The following is an 18,299-nucleotide window of genomic DNA, read 5'->3' as shown; positions in this document are numbered from 1 at the left end:
TGTCGCGCGCTGCAAACAGATTCCTTCGCACGATCCAGGATGGAGGAAGTGCGAAGCGGCGCAGCGAAGGACGATGAGTTCCAGATACGCGACGGACTGCTCATCCGCAAAGGGGCCATCTACGTGCCGGGAGACGACCTCCGCGCGAGAGTACTGCAACAGTTACACGACGCACCCAGCGCCGGACATTTAGGCACGGACAAGACAGTGGAATTAGTAGCCAGAGACTTTTGGTGGCCCAAGATGCGGGGAGAAGTCGCGGATTACGTCACGAGGTGCGACACACGCCAAAGGGCCAAGCCAGTACACAGACCGCCGGCGGGACTGTTGGAACCGCTACAGACCCCGCTCGAACCGTGGGAGAGGGTGGCACTGGACTTTATCACTGATCTGCCCAGCTCGAGGGGCAAAACAGCAGTACTCGTGGTAGTAGACTTGTTCACCAAGATGGCCCACTTCATTCCTTGCGCGAAGGTGGCCACAGCGGAGCAGACCGCCAAGCTGTTCATAGACCACGTGTTCAAGGTGCACAGCCTACCGTGGTCTATCCTGTCCAACCGGGGGCGCCAGTTCATCTCGAGTTTCTGGCAGAAGCTGATGGGCATCCTGAACGTCAAGGTCAACCTAGCGTCGGCAAGACACCCGCAGACCAACGGACAAGCGGAGAGGGTCAACGCCATCATGCAGCAGTACCTGAGATGCTACGCGAATCAGCAGCCCTCGAACTGGGTGGACTACCTACCGCTGGCCGAGTTTGCCTACAACAACACGAAACACGTGTCCACGGGGGTGACACCGTTCTTCGCCAACAATGGGCGGCATCCCAGAACCTTCCCGGGTTTAGAGAAAGTGGGGGAGGGGGAGCCACAGGGAGCAGAGGCATTGGCAGCGGAGTTACAGGAGGTCCACGAGCAACTCCGAAGGCAGTTAGAGCTAGCAAAACAAGCCTACAAAACGCAGGCAGACAGACACAGGAGAGTTGGGGAGGACATCCGGGTGGGGGACTGGGTCTGGTTAGCAGCCCAGGCAGTGCCAGCCAGATCGTTAGCTAAGAAGAAGCTCAGACACAAGCAGCTGGGTCCTTACCAGGTTGAGGCACAGATCAACCCAGTGGCCTTCCGGTTGACACTCCCGGAGGGATCCAGAATGCACCCGGTCTTTCATAGATCAGTGCTCACGCCCTACAAGGCACCTCACAGGTTTCAGGCGCCAGAGACAGCTCCAAGCCCGCTCAGAGACGCACCCACGAAGGGGGGGTCGCCGAGGGCGAAGCCACTCAATGAGGTCACGGAGATTTTGGACTTGAGATGGGGGGAAGAGGGGGTTGAATATCTCCTCGCCAGGGAAGGTACCCCGGCCAGCGCCAACAGCTGGGTACCGTACTATGCGGTGGAGGAGCACTACCTCAAAGACGAGTTCCATGCACTTTTCCCACACAGGCCCATGCCAGCAGATTATTTTGACGAATATCTTTTCACACCCACACTTTCAGCCAGCACGTTCCAGGGGTTCTCATCAGCTGAGGACACGGCGCCAGATACTAGCTCCCCAGAGGGATCACTCTCAGGGTTTGGCACAGGCGGCTCTTATTGGTGGGAAGATCAACCGGAGGTGGGGTGGCGCAGAGAACTACTGAGCGGGTCCTCGCACGCAGCGTCACCCCAGGCGACAGGGGGCGAGGGGGTCATGGACGTGTTGGGGGAGGATCCGGGGTTCGAGCACACCTGCAGAGAGATGGAAGCAGAGGAGATCGACGTCGACGAGCCCATTGAGGAGTGGCCGGATCCAGCCGGCTGGCTGCACACCACAGGGGAAGAACTGTATCCTGCACTCACCCCCACAACACTGGAGCACCCAGAACCCACACCAGAAGAGGGGGAGGGGGGAAGGGGGGCTTCGAGGGGGGATGGATGTCAGGGGTTCAGGAGCAGAGGCACAGGGAAGAGGGGAGATGGAGAGCGAAGGGGAAGAATCTGAGGGCAGCGTAGGAGAAGATGACAGTGGCCCGAGGGATTCCATGAGCCTCTCCAGCGAATCGGAAGATTCACAGAAGGGGGCGCCAGTGGCCAGGGGAAGGGGGTTCCCAAGGGGAACGCCCCAGGAGCAAGGGGGCAGCAGGGACTCCCAGAGCAGCAGTTGGAAATCAGGACCAGCTTCCCCACCAGAGCATAGTGGGGGGGGGAAGAGTCCCAGGTATCGGGGCCAGTGGATTCCCCACCAGGGAGAGAAGATAAGGCAGGGCTGACCACACCTCCATCGGAGAGTCAGACAACGGAGGGGAGGTCAGATCCGGCCAGTATCCCGGAAGAGGGAAGCAGTGACAGAAGTAGTGTAACGGTCAGGAGGAAGGTCACTGGGTTGGCGCGAGAGGCAAGTTCAAATGTACAGGAGCGCAGGACAGCAGAGAATGAGGATTGGGAACCGGGTCCTAAAGCCCGCCGGAGGCAGGGGGAGGAGTTAAGCGACTCAGCGTCAGAAGTGTCCAGAAAGGGGGATGCCCCAGCGGGCAGGAGGACCCAGAGGAGGAGAAAGCAGCGTAAAAGGTGGAGCAGGGCTAGGATCTTAAACTGGTGTCAGAGGGGAGGAGATTCAGACGGGACTTCGCCGGTCTAGGGTTTAAGATGTAGAGCTGCGCGCTGCGGCTTTGAAATGGAAACTGAACCTCAATAAAGACTTTTGTACATAACGACAGCCTGGCGTTGGTCCTCTGTGAGCTGGGACCTAGGGGCAGCTCTGACAGTAATAGTATTAAGTTTTTGTCTTTTTTTCATTTGCCAGGCCAACAATTTCCCACACTTATTTGCCAATTCAAATGTCTTTTGTCTCATCTGTTTAATCTTCCATTCTATCTCTTGATTCATCAATTTCATATATTGTACTTGATATAACTTTATCTCTTTCAGGATCTCCTGTGATTTTGGTTTTGCTCTCAGTTTCTTCTCTCCTTCCTTTATTTTCTCCAAGATTTTATCCTTTTTCTCAATTTGTGTTTTCTTCTTAATTGCATTCTGTTGTATCAAAAATCCTCTCATAACCGCTTTACTTTCGTCCCAGATTACTCTTTTTTCCACTGTAGCGTTCATATTTATCTCAAAATAGTCTCTCAAGGTTTTTTGGGCCTTCTTGGTCACTTCTTCATTCCTAAACAAAGTATCATTCATCCTCCATCTAAAGGAACCAATTGGCGTCAATTTCATCTCTATCTTCACCGGATTATGGTCAGAACAAGTTTTGGGGCATATCTCCACCTTGCTAGTTTTCGGAACCAGACCTCTAGTTATCCAAATTTGGTCAGTTCTTGTCCATGTCATTTTAGCTTCAGAGAAAAAAGTTCCCTCTCTTCGCAAAGTATTGTTCATTCTCCAAATATCAACTAAATCCATATTTTCAGTCTTGTCAAAAAAAGTTTTTGGTAGTCTATCATCTTTGGTGACTACCTGTCTCTGTGCCTTATCCATATTTGTAGACACCACTCCATTCATGTCTCCCATCAAAATCATATTGTAATCCGTATAGCCCATTAGAGTCTCATGTAACTTCTTAAAAAATTCCGATTTTCCTTCATTTGGTGCATAGATACCTACTATCAAAAATTTCTCTCCTTGTGATTGAATTTCAATTGCAACAAATCTTCCTTGTTCATCTTTAAACATAAATTTCGGTAATAGGCTCTCCTTTGCATAAAGTACTACTCCTCTTTTTTTAACTTTATCCAATGAAATAAATTCATGGCCCAATCTTTTATTGCTCAATATCTTCCTGTGTAGCCTTATCACATGTGTTAGACAAATCAAGTCCAAATGTTCTTTTTTCAATAAATGGAAGACTCTCCGCCTTTTTTCCGGGGAGTTCAGTCCATTAACATTCCAACTCAATACTTGCAACGCCATGGTGTAATTACTCTGATTTTCCTCCAACTGCACCCAATGCTTGCTCTTCTTCTGTTGATGTTGTTGGTGTCACATTCACTGGGGGATCCAGTCCAAAGGAATATGTTAATATATCCAATATTCCCTTATTTGATGATCTTCTGTCCAATGCTCTTTGCTCTAGTCCTCTGTGTGGTGGTCTTCTATCCAGTGCTTCTGGCTCTTTCCCAAGTCCCTTCTGGAGATCTTCTTCGTATTTATCCAAAAACTTCACTTTATCTTCTACTGATCTTATTTTTATCTTCCTTTGAAACTGAAAGATAGACCTTGGGGAAACTCCCACCTGAAGATAATTTTACTCCTTCTCAGCAGGTCGACCAAATCTCTATAATTAGACCTAAGATCCAAAAGATATTTCGGAACGTCTTTAAAAATTTCCACTCTTGACTCTTGTATTTCCAAAGTCTTCAGATAGTGCCAACCCAAAATTCTATCTCTCTCTTCTTTAGTTCGGAGGGTGATCAAACAGTCTCTTATTCTACTCTTTTCTTTTTTTCCCCTCTTCCGAGTCTGAAGGCACTCACAATTCTGAATTCCTCTTGCTCCAAGTCCAAATCCCAAAAATCAGCAAATTCCTGCATGAGAAATTCTATCAAACTGTCCTTCTCCAGTTCAGGTACAGCTCTAATCCTCAAATTTGTCTGTTTTTCTTTGAGCTCAATCATAGAAAGCATCAGCTTATGGTCATCAAGTTGCCTCTGTAGATCTGGGACTCTCTCTGCCTCCAGTTGTGTTACTTTATCTTCTACAACAGCAGTAGATTCCTGTATCAATTTCTGGATGGTTTCTGTATTAGTATTCACTTTTTGTCCCAAATTATTTATACTTTCTGTATTTAAATCAATTTTCATAGTTGCAGCATCCACTTTCGCATTTGTCGCATCCACTTTCGCATTTGTCGCGTCTGCTTTCTTATTAAGCTGTTCCAATGCGTCATTAATCTTGCCCAATGCAGCCTCTAATGCCTCTTCTGTTGACATTCCTCTTGATTTAGAATGTACTGATGCAGCCGCTGAGGGAGCAGGGGGACCTGATGTTGAGGCTCTCCTAGGTTGCTGCCAAGACTTCCCAGACCTTGTTGTTTTTTCTGGAATTGACTGGTCTGTCTTTTCCTTTCCATCTGCCATAACACTTAAAGAGCTCAAGGTCAGTCCCACAGTCACACAGTTTTTATCTTACAGCTGGGAATTACCTAATCCAGCTCCTGTGACAGTTTCAAAAACTTCCTCTAGAGGGAAACAGTTGCAATTTGTAACAGTCCTTATTGTTTCAGCAGTAAAGTTAGTTAGTTTCAGTTTTCAGTTACTTTTTAAAATCAGACGGAGACAGTCAAAACAATGTATCTCTCTTATTTGGCAAGCTGTCAATCAACGTTCTATTTGCAGTGAATAAACATTTCAAAGCACGTCAATCTTTCCAGGTTCGGAGCGGTAGTGTTCTAACTTCCTTTACTCTCTCCTGCAGGCATATACGATCCAACACTTCCCCCCTCTTCTCCTGCTTCCAAGGGGGGGTTAGATGTTTTTTACTGATGGAAATTTAGTCCTTTAGAGTAGGCTATCCAAGACTTTAGCTTGCAGCCTCTTTGCTTCAGTCTATTTACAAAAGGGGAAGGCGGACTTCCTGTTTTGAACCTCCCCCTTTGGATGCCAAATTAAGACATTTTAAAAATCCAATTCTTCACTCTACTCACAGGTAGTTGCTTTAGAATCAAATTGTCCACAGGAAAAAGTCAGCACTCTCTGGCAACAGCTGTGCGGCTTCGCCCCGTGAAGAAAGCAGTCGGTTCGAAGCAGTCGGTTCGAAGCACCTGCGTCGCTCCGGATCCCCGAAACTGGGTTTCCCCGCGAGTAGGGGAGGCGCAGAAGGTGCCAGCCGAATCCCACGTTCACAGGCTTCACCCGCCTGTGATTTATAATGGGTCTCCCCCTTCGCCGTGGTGGACAGACCCAAATTTCCACAAAGCAAATTCCTCCCAGTCAGAGGAATTCCGCCATTGCCGATGGCGGTAACCCGGAAGTCGTTGTGGCCTATTTTAATCCCATACCTATGCTGTAATGTGTCTTATTTATCTGGGCCTGGCACCTGGGGAGGAGGGTGTGCACATAAAAACTTATGAGGAAGGGTTGAGGAAGCTGGGTTTTCTAACCTGGAAAAGAGGAGACTGAGGGGAGATCTAATGGCCATCTTCATGTATCTTAAGGGTTGTCACATGGAAGAGGGAGCAAGCTTGTTTTCTCCTGCTCTAGAGGGTAGGACTCAAACCAGTGGCTTCTAGTTACAAGAAAGGAGATTTCAACTAAACATTCAGAAAAAACTTTCTGACAGTAAGAGCTGTTTGGCAGGAACAGTCACCCTTGGCAGGTTGTAGACTTTCCTTCCTTGGAGCTTTTAAGCAGAGGTGGACTGGCCATCTGTCCTGGATGCTGTAATTGAGATTTGTGCATTGCAGGGGTTAGACTAGATGACCCTCAGGGTCCCTTCCAACTCTACAATTCTGTGATCAAGTATTGCCACTTTGTTCAAAGCAAGGAATGTGGTGACATTTTCCTTATGTCAAGTTGAAATGTGCTGTTCCCCAATATGCCTCCTAACTACTGACCCTACAGGAAATGGCTTCTTGAAAACAATCTGCAGCTTATCACAAGATGAATGGTATTTTGGGGCTTCCTCTTCTGAAGCAATGTGAGGGCATCTTTAAGGGACTATCTTCTCTATGATCACGGCTGTACTTTAATACTCTCATTAGAAGCTTCTGTCCAATGGCCCAAATGTTATCCGATTCCCTGCTAGGGGTTCAGCTCCCTCTGTCGTCTCTGACAGGTAAAGACTGTTGCTGGGAACCACAGGAGCAGGGATCACTCTTGTGCTGGAGTCCTGCCAGTGGGTTTCCTATGGGCACCTGCTTGGGCACTGTGAGGACAGGCTGGACTAGAGGGGCCCCCATTGGCCTCATCTGGCAGCTGGGCTCTTACATCCTTAGGAAGGTTTTTGCTTTAGGGACTTTATTTGCAGACGATGCCTTCTGCTGAAATTTGTTACCACCTTTTTCTTGTTTCTGCTGCTTAGTTTATTGAAGCTTTTTCACTCCTGTTAGGGATTTTTAAATGTTTCATTAGGCACTTTGCAAGTATTATTACAAGTAAAGGCCACTGCCTCAAATACAATAAATGTTTGTTTCCCCCTCTAGCCCTACATAGAAGAAATTTGTGACAGCCTCAGAGGAAAAACCTTCCAAATGTTTCTAGAAAGGTATGAATCTGATTGCATGTTTGTCACATGGCCAGTTGCTGAAGGATTGGCATTGGGATGGCTAGTAGGAAGGAGCAGACACAAGCCATTTTGCAAACTGCATCCAGGTGCATTGAATGTGCTAGAATGGTAATGAGTCTGTGCCTTTAAGAGTCTGTGTCTTGTACATGGACCTGCCCACTCTTCTAGTCTAAGCAGAAGGCAGCTATCTTCCTTCCATCCAGCTTCAAAGTCTACTCTCCTGATGTTTCCTCTGATCATGGAAGGTGTTCTTCACTCTGCTGTGCTTGGCAATTAGATACGCTTTGCAGGAGCTGAGCTGGATTTTCACTCAGCAAGCATTTTATAATGTGGCTCAGCTCTTCTGCAAGATTTACAGCTGATTTTATCTACTTGGTTAATTAAGTTGCTTTATTTTCATTTTCTATTTTTATTAGTAAATAAAAAGAGCTGCAAATCTTGCAGAAGAGCTGAGCCGCATTACGAAATGCTTTGCAGTGCAGCAAACCCAGCTCAGCCCCTGCAAAACAACTGCCATAAGAAGTAGTATGAAAATGTTCTCATTGGAGTTTTACTGTTTTTAATAAACAGGAAAGCAGCAGGTTAGGGAAAGCTTTGGTGAGCAAAAGGCTTGCCAGAGCTATCTAAGAAAGAGTTCCAACAGGCAGGTGCTGCTGCTGAACAGCACACCACATGCCTGGTTCTGGTTGCCAGCTGAGACAATTTTGTTGAACCTGAGGTGTGTTGATAGATTCCAGTGATGGCCAAACTTGGCCCTCCAGCTGTTTAGGGACTACAACTCCCATCATCCCTAGCTAACAGGACCAGTGGTCAGGGATAATGGGAATTGTAGTCCCAAAACAGCTGGAGGGCCAAGTTTGGCCATCACTGGATTAGACCTAAGGTCTTGCAAAATGAGCTTCTGAGTACTGGCCCTCGGTGTGCTGGAAGGTAGATGCTGAAAGATCCTTTCCTATGTTCTTAATTCTGTTTGCTTTAACAAAAGGACTTGCACCTCAGAGATTTTACTCCCAAATGTAGCAGATGAAATCACTAAATTATATATGAGAACAAAGAGAACAATGTGATCTTTCAGGGGTCTACTTTGGAAATAAACAGTCATTTAACTTTTAGAAAAAAACAAAATTCCCTGGCAGCATATGATAATGACACCTATGTGATTCCTTAATTATTTTATAGAGCTCTAAAATGCAGAGATTAATTACTTTTCTCAGGATATGATTGGAGATTTTTTAAATTAAAAAAAAATACGATTGAGTCTTACAGAAATAAGAAATATGGAGGCATTTTTACTGGAATGCTGTCAGAAGCATCGTAAACCATGTATTGCTATAGAACTGTCTTTAATTAACATCTGCTCACTGAAGGTTTGCTCTTCAACAGAGCTTTAAAAATTTTAAATATAGTTTTTACTTTTCATAAATCATCAAGTGCACAGTTTTCATCACCGTAATGCACATTCTTTTTTCTTTCTTTTCTTCTCTTTTGCAGTGATAAGTTTACTAGATTTTGTCAGTGGAAAAATGTAGAGCTAAACATTCATGTAAGTAATTGCAGGGGTGGGTGTGTGCATTTTCTAAAAATAGGGGCAGGGATGAGGTGGATCTGGAGCACTGCCTAGTTTCTGGGGGACCTCCAAGCAATTGGTGAGATTCTTTCAGAGAACACTGGGCTTATATGTATTTTGATATGAGCAAGACAAAGGCACTTGTCTTGAGCAGGAACACATTTTTGTTTTATGTTTACAGTATGTTAATAGATAACAGCCCCGTGATGAAACACATACACCTATAGTGACTGAGTGGGGGATATAGAAAATTGAGTAGAGGAAGGCATTGCCCTGAAACCCACAAAATCTCTTCTGCCTTCAATTCCTTATAATTTGGGCATTGTCTCCTTTCATGTGTCCCCTATTGATTCCCTGATTTCCAGAGTGCACCACTGCTTTGCAAGGAATAGGATTCCATTTCATCCTTAAATTGCACCAAATCCCTGAAAAGCAAAAGGAGGCAACCAGTTTGTTGTGACACATTAGCCTGAGTTGTTTTTGGAGGCAGGTGGGTGCTGGTCAGCACAAGCAAATGTTCATTTTCACCTCTTCCATCCCCAGCTGACCATGAATGACTTCAGTGTCCACCGGATCATCGGGCGAGGGGGCTTCGGAGAAGTTTATGGCTGCCGGAAAGCAGACACAGGGAAGATGTAAGTAGCTTTGTTTGTATTTGTAATGCATCCATATAAAATCCCCAAGTAACAGAACAATCAGCGCGAGGGCCATTGCAGTGCTGTGTGTTTAATTGCTGTGGTTCTCCACTTTGGCTGGAAAGTGGGATGCCCTTTCCACCTGAAAAAGCCAGCAGCAAGGTATGTCTGAGGAGTGGGGAGTGATGGCCCATTGAAGCTTCATTGGCCCCCAGTGGGCTTATCACATTTTAACTGAGGTACAGTTAACATGCTTTTATCCACTGCTTTATTCATCTAAACAATTTCCTTCTAAATTGTGCCAGTGAATGTTATTTTCGCCCTTAACCCAGTGTATGGGTGCAGCATATCTATATGTGAATGTCCAGTTTTGTCTGAGCAGGTACCCCCACCGCAAACTGTCCTTGCTGCTTAGGCAGTCTGGATTTTGCTATGGGCTCTGGTCCCTTTCCAAAGGGGCTGAATCACCTCTTGCAAAATGCATTTCCGTTTTCCAGACTGTTGTTGGGCGAGAACAATGGCCTCTTGAGAAAGCATTCCTTAGGTGATGAGAATTACACCAGATTGGGGAAGGCTACTGTAGAGTGACATAAACCAAAACTCACAAGCAATAGAGGTGGGATAATTGAAGCAGAGGAATTGTAACTCAGTGGAGCAGCATCTCTTCTTGAGGGACCAGAAAGGTGGACCTTACCTATGGCAGCATTCCCTGAACCTCTCCTGAACTCCCAGTTTACCTACTTTTCTGCCTTCAAACTACCAGTTGAAAGTGATGAAAATTGAATGCTCTGTTAAAGCCCCTTTCTCAACAAGTTACAAATTTCAGGTATGCAATGAAATGCTTGGATAAGAAGAGGATCAAAATGAAGCAAGGGGAGACTTTAGCCTTGAATGAAAGGATCATGCTGTCGCTCGTCAGTACAGGTGTAAGTATGTTCTGACTCTTTGCTCATTCTCTTAACAACAACAACAACAATAATAATAATATTGGGAAATTCCACCACAGGGCAGACTGGGTGTTGCATGCTTTTAATTTTTACATTTGTATTTGTTGCTTTAACGGTGGCATTTTGGTTTTACTGTAACTCACTCTAGGATCACTACCCAATGAGGTTTAGGATATAAATTCAACCAGTGGATTCCCGGAGGTATTCTGCAGCCATATAAACAAATGCTCCCTTGTGTTGTGAGTTGTCACTGCCAAAATAGGGGTCAACCTTCAGCTGAAAGATACCAGCAGGTGCTTTCCAGAGGCCCTTGAAATTGGGTTGGTGACTAAATGGATGAACAGAACAAGACATGAAAGTATGAGGAAGGCCTTGTCATGTTAAGCCAAAGTCAGTTGTGTGGCCACATTTGAATCGTGGTGTACAGCAGTCTTCCCCAACCTGAAGCCCCAGATACTAGTGGGCTCCAACTCTCAATGCCAGGGCCGGCCTGCCCATGCGGTGGGCCAAAGCAGCTGCCTTGGGTGGCAGAACATCAGGAGTGGCACCTTCCACCGAGAGCTGTGTGAGCACTCATTTGCCCCATGAGATCTCACCAGAATTAGCCATCATTGCTTTGCAGTCACTGCCACATCACCCAGGTAAAGGAGGGATTGGCAGGGCAGCCCCTTCCCATTTTGCCTCAGGCAGTGAAACAGGATACGCTCTCCTGCCCACTGCCCTTGACCTCTGGCCTTTGGGACTGATGGGAATTGGAGTTCAACAGCATCTGGAGGGCATGAACCTGAGACCTCCCGGTATAGGGCGGTATATTAATAATAATAATAATAATAATAATAATAATAATAATAATGTGCCTGATGCTCAGCTTTGGCCAGCCTGTCTCAAGCAAGGATATTATAGAGCTGGAAGAAGTACAGAAAATGGCAACCGAAATGGTTGTTGGAGCAGGAACACCTTCCTGATGCAAAAAAGCTAAAGCACTTAAGGAAAAAGGTTCCTGAGGAAGGTCATTAAGGAGGTTTGTGAAAGTAGGCATGGGGTAAAGAAAGTGGAAAGCTTTTCTCTGTCCCCCAAGAGATCATCCAAAAAGTAGTTTGGTGGGAGATTCAGGAGGAAATGAAGAAAGGTACTCAGACAGCACCTAATAAATTTGTGGAATTGATTGTCATGAGTTGTGGTAATGGCCACCAGCGTACATCAGAGTCCTGCAGCTGGATCAGACCAAAGGCCCATCTAGGCCTATCTTTCCAGGAGTCACCCACATGCCTCCAAGAAGTGTGCAGGCAAGACATAACTGCAACAGCATCCCCCTTATTTGTTCTCCCCAGCACTTGGGACCCAGAGACTTCCCACCTGGAACTGGAGCTTCCCACCCATACTGGAGGTAAGATGCTGCCACCAGGCAGCCTTATCCTCCTCTGTGGATTTGCCTTGCACCCCTTTCAAAACTATCTAAGTTGGTGGCTTTGGGGAAGGGCTGCACATAGCTCAGTGGCAGAGGGAATCTGATTTGGATACAAATCCCAGCCCCTTGAATTTCCAGAGCTGAGGTAGTGCTGGGAATGATTCCTACCTGAAATCCTGGCCAATCATCGTTAACAGTACTGAGCTCACTGGACCAATCATTTGACTTGGTATAAGGCAAATTCCAGCACAGCCAGCACCACACTATGTAGTAGTTTAGATGACTTTAGGCCAATCTATGAAATGCTGTCCACATGGAACCTCCCTACCCAGAGGCAGTGTGTTTCTGCACACCAGTGGCCAGGGAGTTGCTTTCTGACCTTGCTTGTGGGCTTCATGGAGGCATCTGAAATACCTGGAGGACTATCACATGGAAGACGGAACAAGCTTGTTTTCTGCTGCTCCAGGAGGTAGGACCTGAACCAATGGATTCAAATTAGAAGAGAGGAGATTCCGACTGAACATTAGGAAGAACGTTCTGATGATAAGAGCCATTTTGACAGTGGAACCGATTCTCTTGGAAGTTGGTGGACTCTCCTTCTTTGGAGATTTTTAAACAAAGGTTGGATGTCCTCCTGTGATTTCTGCATTGCATGGAGTTAGTCTCGATGACCCTTGCTGTCCCAACTTTGAAGTTTTATGACATTATGATCTGGTTGCTTTGATCCAGCAGGACTCTTCTTCAACCCCTCAGTGCTATAATATAGGACTTTATACACTGAATGACTCTACAGCCATTATATGCAACAGTGGATAGAGATCTTTCAATTTATCTTCAGGATCCAGTTGGCTTACCAGCATTTGGAGAGGCGAATTTCTTGTTTTACATCAGCTCCACCCTTTCCTGTGGTTGTGACCCAGTGTTTCTCCTGTCACATAACAAAGCTAAAAAGATACACATGTCAAGTGCACATACAGCACACAACTCCAAATTCTCCTTTCTGGGCTGATTAGGAAACACACATCAAAGTGGCAGCATCTTCAGAGAAAAATAACCTTGTTATGTCAAGCCAAAAGTAGCTCTGATTGCCATAGTTACTGGGGATGCTGGCAGAGAAGTTGATTATTATTTTTTTGTTCTCAGTGACTCTGTTCCAAATGAATTCACGATTTCCTGATCTATAAAAATGAGTCTGCTGGAAAATGAAACTAGGATAGTGAATAAGAACGTAAGAAGAGCCCTGTAGTTGGATCAGGCCAAAGGGGGCCCATCTAATCAAGCATCCTGGTTTTTTTTAAAAGTCAATCCTTTATTAGGCATAGCAAACCACACATTATCAAACAAACACCGTATACAAATTGTGCAAAATACGAGATCCCGCATCCTGTTCTCGCAGAGGTCACCCAGATACTTCTTCTGGGAAGCCTGCAAGTGGGACACAAGTGCAGCAGCAGCAGCCTCCCCACTGGTGGTTCTTTGCAACTGGTATACAGAGAGAGGCATGCTGGCTCTGACAGTGGATGAAAAATGCCATCATGTGGGGGTTGAATATGGCAAAGCAAATAGCATCCCAAGGGAAGGTGTGGACCTTACTGGGATCCCCAGGGCCTGGTTTCCTCCAGATGGCCTAAGGACTGAAATGGCCCGACTGTCCTTTGAGCTTTTGCAGGCAAAAAAGAAAAGGGAAAAAGAGCACTTCAGCCAGAGGTGTGTGCGCCCTGTAGCAAGGCTCTAAGTGTCCATGTGGTGAGAGTCCATCATTTGCTTTGTCACCCTCCTTAAGAACTATGAGGGCAGCTTCCTGGTGGCAAGAGGCAGCCTTTGACCATTTTATGTGAGAGCTCACTCTTGTATGGTTGCCAAAGCTGCTTTGCCACTGCTTGATAGAATGTACCGTATTTTTGCTCCATAAGACACACCTGACCATAAGACGCACCTAGTTTTTAGAGGAGGAAAACAAAAAAAAACTATTCTGAACAAAACAGTGGATGTATGATTTTTGTGGTTCATGCTGTGGCCACAGACATGTGATATGACGGTGAGTTTGGGGTAGCCCATTGCAAAAATCCTGAGAATCCATGGGGATCCGTGCTTTGTAACCACGTTTTTTGCGCCATTGCAGCCCCACGAAACAGTGAGTGCATGGTTTTTTTGGTGTAGGCTGTAGCCATGGACATGCTTTGTGATCTGATAGTGAATTTGGGCTGACCCAATGTAAAAATTCTGAGGATCCATGCGGATCCGTGCTTTGTAACCACATTTTTGCACCATTGCAGCTCCAGGAAACAGTGGATGCATGATTTTGGGGTGACCCAATGTAAAAATCTTGTGGATCCATGGGCTTTTACCTCCACTAGCGTCCCTTATCTCTCTCCCGATCCTACCGATCAGCTGTTTCCTTTCCCTCTTGTTTGCCTTAGCTGGAGCAGTTTTTTGCTCCTCCTTTTCTTCTAATTTCTCTCCTCATTTATTTAGTCTTCTTGTCTCCTCTCCTTGCAAGTTTGCTGTCTTTACCTCCCCCCTCCCAGGCAGCCTCCCCCCCACTCCTTTCATCCCAAGAACCCTGTAAGGTAGATAGCTGTGTTGGTCTGACAGTCGAAATAAATCAAAAAAAATTCCAGTAACACTTTAGAGACCAACTAAGTTTGTTCTTGGTATAAGCTTTCGTGTGCATGCACACTTCTTCAGATACACTGAAACAGAAGTCACTAGACCCTTATATATAGTGAGAGGGTGGGGTGGGGGTTTTCTCAGAAGGGTCGTAGGAGATGGGTGATTGAGTCAATGGGTATGATAAACCTGTTGACGACTGTTAATGACTGCAATTAGTGCTACAGGAAAAAGCAAGGGATAGTATGCAGATGAAACAAAAAATAGGTTTAGCATATGTCATGAGACAAGAATCCAATAGTTTTCAGTTAATTAATAAGTTGTAATTCAGCAACTTCTCTTTCAAGTCTATTTCTGAAATTCACTTTTTGTGTGTTGTACAAAATGTTCATGTTTTATTTGATTCCCCTCACCCCGCCTGCAAGGAATCATAAAACGACTGCAAGGAATCACTGACAAATACCCCTTCCTCTTGTTACAGATAGGTAGCCGTGTTGGTCTGCCATAGTCAAAACAAAAAAAAATCCTTCCAGTAGCACCTTAAAGACCAACTAAGTCAGTTCTTGGTATGAGCTTTCGTGTGCATGCACACTTCTTCAGATACACTGAAACAGAAGTTTCCAGACCCTTCTATATAGTGAGAAGGTGGGGAGGGGTATTACTCAGAAGGGTGGTGGGAATGGGTGATTGGCAGATAGCTGTGATGAGCCTGTTGACGACTCTTAACGACTGCAATAGCTCTTACAGGAAAAAGCAAGGGGTGAAAAGGTGAAAAATGGCTTTGTCATGTATAATGAGATAAGAATCCAAGGTCTTTGTTCAGACCAGGTCTCTCCATGGTTTTAAGTTTGGTGATAAGTTCCTCTTGGTTCATGTGGGAACCAATGACACTGCAAGCAATAGCCTCCAGAAGATCAAAAGAGGAATGTTTTTGCCAAAAATCTCAGAAACCTCATCAGGAGGGCTTTAAACTGACTAATGTGGGGGAGGGAGACAGTGCTCCTGAAGGTAGGAGTCTATCAATTGATGAAAATGATCATCCAAATGTCATAGACCAAATGGAGCAAACAGCACGCAGACCTAGTGGTGGGAGGAAAAAATCCTTAAATAAGAGACACGGGGGAATGATTAATGGACTTCAATGTCTGTACACTAATGCGCAAAGCATGGGTAATAAACAAGCTGAGCTTGAGCTCTTGGTACAGCAAACTAAATATGACATAATAGGTGCGATGGGATGATGAGCTGCTTGTGCGTAAAGCTTAGTCCCTCAGAGTTTGGCCTGGTTATCAAAGCTCTGTCTATAGCGGAGCCCCTTAAACATGACTCCCTCAATCGCTGGCAGAATCCGACAGTGGGCGTTTGCGGAAACGCTTCCAGCATAGAAGCTCCTTAACGGAAACGCGTCTTCAGGATTCTCGGCGCGACAGTTTCCGGCGAGGGGTGGGTGTCCCTATAGGAGGTCCTGAAACTTCCTCACTGTTTTCACTGGAAGTCTCTCTGAGCCATCCCTCCGATTCACTTTCCCTTGGAGCTCCTTCTCTCCCCCTGCTGGTTCCCTCCTCTGCTGCCGAGTCTCTCCTAACCTCCGTGAGCCCTTCCACCGCCTGCCCTTCCGATGGCAGTTCCCTGACAATAGGCATCACTGAAACCTGGTGGGATAAGTCCCACGATTGGAATGTAATAATGGAGGGATACAATCTATTTCAGAGAAACAGACCAGACAAGAAAGGAGGAGGAGTGGCGTTATATGTCAGGGATGTGTATACCTGTGAAGAGATCCAAGATTTAGAACCTCAAAGCCAAAGTGAGAGTATTTGGGTCAAAATTAAGGGAGAGAAGAATAACAGTGACCTCATTGTGGGAGTTTACTATAGATCCCCAAGCCAAACAGAGGACATAGATGATGCCTTCCTGGAACAGATGGCCAAGCATGCAAAAGGAAGGGAGATAGTAGTAATGGGGGAATTCAATTACCCAGATATTTGCTGGATGTCAAACTCAGCCAAGAGCATAAGGTCAAACAGATTCCTCACTGGCCTTGCAGACAACTTCGTTGTCCAGAAAGTAGGAGAAGCAACAAGAGGAACAGCCATTTTAGATCTGGTCCTAACCAATGTTGATGACCTGGTTAGTGGGGTAGAAGTGGAAGGATCATTAGGCGCGAGTGATCATGCTCTTCTGAAGTTTACTATACAGCGGAAAGGAGCAGCCAAGCATACTAGGACTCAATTTCTTGACTTTAAGAAAGCTGACTTCATAAAACTTAGGGAAGTGCTGGGTGAGATCCCATGGACAGTAATACTAAAAGGAAAGGGAGTTCATGATGGCTGGGAGTTTGTTAAGAGGGAGATAGTAAAAGCACAACTTCAGGCAATACCAATGAGACAGAAACATGGAAGGTGCCTAAAGAAGCCTGGGTGACTATCTAAAGAACTTTTAACTGAGTTAAGATTAAAAAAGGATGTGTACAAAAAATGGAAAAGGGGGGAACCACCAAAGATGAATTCAAACAAATAGCCAGCACGTGAAGAATGAGGCACAAATACAAGATGGGTGACACCTGGCTTGAGAGCAGTACATGTGAAAAGGATCTAGGAGTCTTGGTTGACCACAAACTTGACATGAGCCAACAGTGTGACGCGGCAGCTAAAAAAGCCAATGCAATTCTGGGCTGCATCCATAGGAGTATAGCATCTAGATCAAGGGAAGTAATAGTGCCACTGTATTCTGCTCTGGTCAGACCTCGCCTGGAGTACTGTGTCCAGTTCTGGGCACCACAGTTCAAGAAGGACACTGACAAACTGGAACGTGTCCAGAGGAGCGCAACCAAAATGGTCAAAGGCCTGGAAACGATGCCTTATGAGGAATGGCTAAGGGAGCTGGGCATGTTTAGTCTGGAGAAGAGAAGGTTAAGGGGTGATATGATAGCCATGTTCAAATATATAAAAGGATGTCATATAGAGGAGGGAGAAAGGTTGTTTTCTGCTGCTCGATTCCACCTAAACATTAGGAAGAACTTCCTGACAGTAAGAGCTGTTTGACAGTGGAATTTGCTGCCAAGGAGTGTGGTGGAGTCTCCTTCTTTGGAGGTTTTTAAGCAGAGGCTTGACAACCATATGTCAGGAGTGCTCTGATGGTGTTTCCTGCTTGGCAGGGGGTTGGACTCGATGGACCTTGTGGTCTCTTCCAACTCTATGATTCTATGATTCACCTTACTATGGTGTAACATGTTTATATTTGTGTTTTTAAGTGCAAGTTGTTGGGATTTCTTTGCTGGGACATAGTTGTCCAGAAGCTGCCCAGGAGCCTTGCAAGAGCCACCAAGCCCCGCTACCTGCCCCCTCTCAAATGCTTTTCCCTGGTTGTCCTCCCTCAGTGCAGGCATCTGTGTCTCCTATGGCATCTTTTACCAGCCTGGTACCCACCAGTTGATTTTGGATTCCAGTTCCCAGCAAGCATCCCCAGCAGCCATCATGGCCAACGACCAGGGATTATGGAAGCTGGAGGGCACCTGTCAGCAGGCCAGATCGATGTGCACCCTCAACCAGGGTGTCTTGGGCATCTCCCAGGTGTGTCCCTTAGCTGCCAGTGGCGCAGGCCTCGATTCTTGGCACGCTTGACAGGCGGAAACCCAGGCAGTAATGGAGACTTCCGGGTTAGCGCGATCGGCTAATGGCGGATTCCCTCCGAGCTCCGGAGGGAATCGGCTCTGCTGCAGACGGGTCTCACCGCGACGGCGACGCGGGGACCCTTAGAAACCGCAGGCGCAGAAGCCTGCGGACTTGGTGACTCGGTGGGCACCTCAAGCGCCCCCCCGACCCACGAAGAGCCTTTTTAAAGGCTACAGAGAGGGTACGGAGAGTGGCGTGGTGTTGTGAGTAGACCGCTACTGCAGTGGAGCGAAGCCGCGAGCCATGGCCGGAGAGC

The 18,299-nt window shown here is 46.3% G+C and overlaps 1 protein-coding gene across 3 annotated transcripts in view; it reads left to right on the top strand.

Annotated features, from left to right (window-relative positions):
* The window catches only part of GRK3 (G protein-coupled receptor kinase 3), a 134,792-nt gene that overhangs the window by 82,904 nt on the left and 33,589 nt on the right, over positions 1-18,299 (top strand). For all 3 annotated transcript variants that reach the window (XM_079949553.1, XM_079949555.1, XM_079949554.1), the window contains exons 6-9: positions 7,120-7,181; positions 8,694-8,745; positions 9,313-9,404; positions 10,231-10,330. In XM_079949553.1, the coding sequence (XP_079805679.1) occupies positions 7,120-7,181; positions 8,694-8,745; positions 9,313-9,404; positions 10,231-10,330 (306 nt within the window). The remainder of the gene's footprint in view (positions 1-7,119; positions 7,182-8,693; positions 8,746-9,312; positions 9,405-10,230; positions 10,331-18,299) is intronic.

This window comes from Podarcis cretensis, assembly GCF_951804945.1.
Source record: "Podarcis cretensis genome assembly, chromosome: 13".
In the NCBI taxonomy this organism is placed as follows: Eukaryota; Metazoa; Chordata; class Lepidosauria; order Squamata; family Lacertidae; genus Podarcis; species Podarcis cretensis.
Note: the sequence above shows the minus strand (reverse complement) of the source record. Positions and strands in the feature narration are given on the sequence as shown.